At 46.4% G+C, this 6326-nt stretch overlaps 1 protein-coding gene across 1 annotated transcript in view; it reads right to left on the bottom strand.

Annotated features, from left to right (window-relative positions):
* LOC107548292 (UPF0469 protein KIAA0907 homolog) overlaps positions 1–3387 on the bottom strand; it is a 6172-nt gene extending 2785 nt beyond the window's left edge. The window contains exons 1-2 of the mRNA XM_016228928.1: positions 3259–3387; positions 2645–2807 (exon numbers count right to left, since the gene is read on the bottom strand). Of these exons, the coding sequence (XP_016084414.1) occupies positions 2645–2807; positions 3259–3343 (248 nt within the window). The 5' untranslated portion in view covers positions 3344–3387. The remainder of the gene's footprint in view (positions 1–2644; positions 2808–3258) is intronic.
* Positions 3388–6326: the final 2939 nt, after the last annotated feature.

The raw sequence follows: 6326 nt of genomic DNA, 5'->3' as shown, positions 1-6326 counted from the left end.
TCTCAATTCTGGCAACTTTGTCTAAGAGCTCAGAATTTGATGCTTTAATAGTAAATTTGTGTGGGAAAGTTTCCTTTCCAGGTCCTTTCTGGCTACCTTTTCCAGGTGCTCTTGCTGTTCAGCAGCTGCCAGAGCCTGTAACTCCATTCTGCAGGGGTCATTGTGGGATACCGCCATGATCTGTTGCTTAAGATCATTTACCTCCTGTTTCAGACCCATGAGGTTGTGGGCCAAGAAGATGATGATCTTGGTGAGCTCTTTGCAGCCATAACTCTCGCTTGAGTCATGAGTCAGTAGTACTCTTCCCTCGGTGTCCAGTTGCTTTCGGCTCTGGTGCAGTAGGTGGTCGGCAGCCCTGGTTAGAAGGGTGTTCCTCACAATGCCTGGCCAGTCCTCTTGGTCTGCCATCTGAGCAGTTAGACTGAGCATCTGCAACATTTTGGCAAACTTGTGTTGAGAGTAAAGGCTAGAGACTAATACAAGATCAAACAGATTGTGGAGCTAGGTTTAATTCAGGGCTTAACTCTGGATTGGAAGCCCCCACTAGGCTGAACACAGGAACAGGATGGCACTCAGGAGGAGCGGACACTTAAGGACGCTTACGAGGAGCTGGCACTGGAGGGCGCTTTCTAGGAGCGGGTACTGGAGGACGCTCTGGACTGGATTCGGGGACTGGAGCCCTCTCCTCTTCTGTTTGAGATACTCAGCTCACCCTCAGCCACGGTGCAGGGGGCGGAGCTCCTCTCCGCACTCACACCATCCGCGGCTTTCTCCCTTGTGACGGGCATTGTCGCCGGCTCTCGCACCTGGTCTGACGGGTTCAGCTCTACATCTGGGGCGATCCTCTGCTCAGTCGCTCGGCTTTGCGCTGGCTCGCTGATCGCGGCGGGAAATGGCTCTCCGTCAATGGTGGGCAAGGGCTTTAGCTTCGCACAGCGGGGAGATGGTGGGCTGGGCTATGGGTTGATCTGGCGAGATCATCCTTGGGAGTGACGGTGAGAGGTGACCCGTTTCTCGCCACAATCCACTCCACAAACCCGCCAAAATCCTCTCGAGGACCATCTTCGGATGACGGTGCTCTGCACTCTGCACTAGATGAATTTAGTATATATTGTGTGTCTGATTGGTCCAGACGCTACATTTCTCATGAAAATACAACACTATTTTCAGTTTTGGTAACTAATACTTCTAGAGTATATTTAAAGATGGGTACTTTTACTCTTACTCAAGTATAATTTTAGGGAAATAAAACGGTACTTTTACTTCGTTACTGTGGGCGACGTTCCTCTCGTTTATCTCAATGCAATACATGTTAAAAATGCTTCAATTTATTCCAAATGCGCCGTCTACTTTTCTCTGGGCAATGAGCGATGCCCATTAGCGAATGATTCATTCTTTTGAGTCAATTCTGTTCAAAGGCTTGAACAAACCAGTTGGCAAACAAGTGAATTGGTTCGCAAATCAGTTTGAATGATTCTTTCAGTTCCTTGCTGCACGCGATGAGTCGTCTGAAGCGGTTCTCACTCGGAGTTGTAACAGAAAGTTTAAGAACATCAAGAGCGTTGAAGACGTGGCTTTGGATCTACAGTCAATTGAAAGCAAATTCAAGTCAAGTCAAGTCACCTATATTTATATAGCGCTTTTAACAATACAGATTGTGCCAAAGCAACTGTACAGCATTAATTAGGAAAATAGTGTCAATAATGCAAAATAACAATAGTAAACACTAAATTTTCAGTTAAAGGCAGTTCATCATTGAATTCAGTGATGTCATCATCCAGCTCAGTTCAGTTTAAATAGTATCTGTGCAATCAAGTCGACGATATCGCTGGAAATTAAGTGTCCCCAACTAAGCAAGCCAGAGGCGACAGCGGCAAGGAACCAAACTCCATCGATGACAGAATGGAGAAAAAACCTTAGGAGAAACCAGGCTCAGTCGGGGGGCCAGTTCTCCTCTGCAAATCTTTGCAAATCTGCAAAGGCTATTGTTTGCTAGCTATGAAGATCTTTATTAGATGAACACCGATGACACATGATACCATTATGACATTACCAGTTTGTTGTACATGTACCATATACATTAAATACAATGTATAATTTATACATTAAATAAGCTGTCACAGAGTATGAAATGAACACCCGCCATACCCACGTTAGCTCTGCGCAGCGGCGCGTGACCTGTTCCAGGAGGAATGCCTTTGCCTAGACACAATTAATATTGATATTTTCACAATATTTACGCTTGCAGAAATATAAATTTGTTTACATTTTGCAGAACAGACGGAAGAAGATCCGTCAATGTGCATTTGTTTCATTATGTTCAGAAGCGGTCATGTGAGGAGTTTTCACTCTTCTCCGTGTCAGAGGTTATATATATATATATATATATATATAATAATACATAATTAATATACTTTAAAATATAATTTAATTCAGTGAAGCAAATCAGAATTTTCATCAGCTGTTACTCCAGTTTTCAGAGTCATATGATCCTTCAGAAATCATTCTAATATATTCATTCATTACCAGTGTCGGGAAACAGTTTTGCTGCTTAATATTTTTTGGAATACATTCTGAGGCGGAGACGGAGAGCCAATGAGCCAGGGGGATGCCGAAGATCCGGGGGGCCAGGGTGGAGCTGAGCTGCGTCTGCGTCTGTGTTTTGGGCCGTGTGGGTGGTGATGAAGGGCAGCGGTATGTCCATCCTGTGGCTCCGGCCGCTCTGAAGGCTCCATGATCCTCTTCTTCGTCGGAGGAGTCTCCAGCGTACGCCACGAGCCCCATCCGCACACGCTTCACCTGCGGCTCTGACGAGAGAGACCAGAAACACACAGACAAACAACACGCCACAGCAGCACAGTTAATCAAACGCGGGATTGGACGACAGCCACACGTCATCGGGGGGCGTCCAATCAGGAGGCGGCGTCGAGGATCCAGGCCCCACCCCCGCAGGATCCGGAGACATGAAAGAGAGGGAAAAAACACAGAGAAAGAGAGAGAACACAAAACACAAGAGAGACGGCCGTTAGTGTGGCAGCCACACGGCTGATGACATCACCGCTCGGGGGAGGAGCTTCACTCAACACATCTGACCAATGAGGGGCGGAGAAGCTGAAGCGTGTCATTTCCTGAGGAAGCGAGACGCTTCAGCTTTACCTGTAGCTAGCGTACAGTCCTCCGCCGCTGCAGCCTCACATCTGCATGCAGAGAGCATCAGCGTGAGTGATTATGAGCGAGCTGTGTGAGCGGCTGTCTTACCCAGAAGGCTCGGCACCGGCGTCTTCTCGTCTGCTTTCTGAGCTCTCGGACCGTCGACTGGCGCCGGAGCACACGGAGGCGGCATGAGTCTGCTGCTGCACGAACACACACGCACACACAACAATAATCAATCATTTTTCTGCACATGAGGGATATAAACATTGACAGCCAATCAGAATCCATCCTGCTTTAAAGAGCTCCAGCATTTAAAGTGACAGGCAACAAAACTGCAGCTCTATAAATAAATGTTTTTATCTGCTGGTGTGAACATATATATGCATAATATAAATGCATTCATGTCCTGCATTAAACAGATCTTTATTAGATGAACACCTGCGTGTGCTGTCTACGGTTCCACAGGTATAGATTCGATTAGATATACCCTCTAGTATATAGATACACATTTGATTACAGTACATGATACCACTAAGACATTACCAGTTTGTTGTACATGTACCTTATACATTAAATACAATGCATAATTTATACATTAAATAAGCTGTCACAGAGTATGAAATGGCGCGTGACCTGTTCTAGGAGGAATGCCTTTGCCTAGACACAATTAATATTGATATTTTCACAATATTTATGCTTCCAGAAATATACATTTGTTTACATTTTGCAGAACAGATGGAAAAAGATCCATCAATGTGCATTTGTTTCGTTATGTTCAGATGTTGGGTAGCGGTCATGTGAGGAGTTTTCTCTCTTCTCCGTGTCAGAGGTTATATATATATATATATATATATATAATAATACATAATTAATATACTTTAAAATATAATTTAATTCAGTGAAGCAAATCAGAATTTTCATCAGCTGTTACTCCAGTTTTCAGAGTCATATGATCCTTCAGAAATCATTCTAATATATTCATTCATTACCAGTGTCGGGAAACAGTTTTGCTGCTTAATATTTTTTGGAATATATTCTGAGGCGGAGACGGAGAGCCAACGAGCCAGGGGGATGCCGAAGATCCGGGGGGCCAGGGTGGAGCTGAGGGCTCTGGCGACCGAGGGGGAGACGGCAATCCGGGGATCTGCGGCAGAGCCGGAGCAACTGAGGAGCCAAGGTGGAGCCGCTGGGTCTACGGGCCGAGGCGGAGTCCGGGCCTCGGAGGCTGGAGGCGGAGGTGAGGGATTCTCCAGCCATGGCGACGCTGGAGAATGGCAGACCCACGGAGCTCGCACTGTAATGATGGTGGGCTGAGGGCGAGCAGAGGGGCTGCCAGACGACAGTGGTGGAGGAGGCAGGAGCGGGTGGGAGGGCAGGCATTTGTGAGTCTCCGGGAATTCAGGGCTTAACTCTGGATTGGAAGCCCCCACTAGGCTGAACACAGGAACAGGATGGCACTCAGGAGGAGCGGACACTTAAGGACGCTTACGAGGAGCTGGCACTGGAGGGCGCTTTCTAGGAGCGGGTACTGGAGGACGCTCTGGACTGGATTCGGGGACTGGAGCCCTCTCCTCTTCTGTTTGAGATACTCAGCTCACCCTCAGCCACGGTGCAGGGGGCGGAGCTCCTCTCCGCACTCACACCATCCGCGGCTTTCTCCCTTGTGACGGGCATTGTCGCCGGCTCTCGCACCTGGTCTGACGGGTTCAGCTCTACATCTGGGGCGATCCTCTGCTCAGTCGCTCGGCTTTGCGCTGGCTCGCTGATCGCGGCGGGAAATGGCTCTCCGTCAATGGGGGGCAAGGGCTTTAGCTTCGCACAGCGGGGAGATGGTGGGCTGGGCTATGGGTTGATCTGGCGAGATCATCCTTGGGAGTGACGGTGAGAGGTGACCCGTTTCTCGCCACAATCCACTCCACAAACCCGCCAAAATCCTCTCGAGGACCATCTTCGGATGACGGTGCTCTGCACTCTGCACTAGCGTCGTAGAACGCACAGAGCGTGTCGTCCGGGTAGCTGGTGGTTCTTGCTAGCAGCTGGAACAGTCTAGTATGGTCCTCGAGAGCTTTGTCCCCCTGCTACAGTAGGAGGAGGAGGTATTCGGAGCGAAGAAGGGCATCCATCCAGGGAACACAATGGGAAAAAAACATACTGGGAAAAACGAGAAAACAAACGGAGAGGAAAGCACGGCGGTAACTGTTTTTGGGTCAGGTCTTCTGTCACGTCACGCTGTTGAGGGAACATTCTGGAGTCACAAGGAAATGTTTTACAGTCTTTAATCACGAAACACAGGAGATAATCCACAATAGGAGTTTGAGCCAACACACGTAGAGAACGAGTAGACCTGACCAACACAGACTGCACAGACTAGGACATAATACAGGAGATGATTGGGGAAACACAGGTGTATGGGATGACTAATCAAACTAATTAACAAAACGAGGACAGGAACATGACCAAATAAGGGAACAGAAACAGGGGCAAAACATGACACAGACAGTCTATGATCCTGACACACTGATAATAAATCAGCGTATTGGAATGATTTCTGAATGATTATGTGACACTGAAGACTGGCGTAAAGGCTGATGAAAATTCTGATTTGCATCACTGAAATGAATTACATTAAAAAACAATAAAAATCTTTTGAATGGCAGTGTGTGTGTATATGTAGGCTATATATATATATACACACATTACATACATTTTATCTATATATCTAAATAAAAATAGACTATAGATATGCAGTATATGATCCAAAGTAACTAGCAACTAACTACTTGAGTAGTTTTTTTTATCAGATACTTTTCACTCTTACTCAAGTAACTATTCAGACTATTACTTTTACGTTTACTTGAGTACATTTTTCTATAAGTACTTTTACTTTTACTTGAGTACAGTTTTTCCGTACTCTACCCGCCTCTGACTGTTCACCACAGGTGTTAATGTGAAAATATCAGTTAGGAGTCTCTATCCTTCTCATTGTTTCTTATGAAATGTTATGTAATTTGGTGTCCCAAAGCTCTATCTCGCCGCACTCAGCAGATGAAACAGTCTGTATGCGGGTATCACCTTCATGTTTCCTGCATTTTCCATTACATTCACCTGTAAGCGAGACTGTAAAAGATGACAGGAAGGTGCTGTATTTTTCAGTAGCTCAAAAACCGTTGTAT

The sequence above is a fragment of the Sinocyclocheilus grahami genome, unplaced genomic scaffold (assembly GCF_001515645.1).
Source record: "Sinocyclocheilus grahami isolate Dianchi unplaced genomic scaffold, SAMN03320097.WGS_v1.1 scaffold346.1, whole genome shotgun sequence".
In the NCBI taxonomy this organism is placed as follows: domain Eukaryota; kingdom Metazoa; phylum Chordata; class Actinopteri; order Cypriniformes; family Cyprinidae; genus Sinocyclocheilus; species Sinocyclocheilus grahami.
This window is presented reverse-complemented; position numbering and strand designations above follow the sequence as displayed.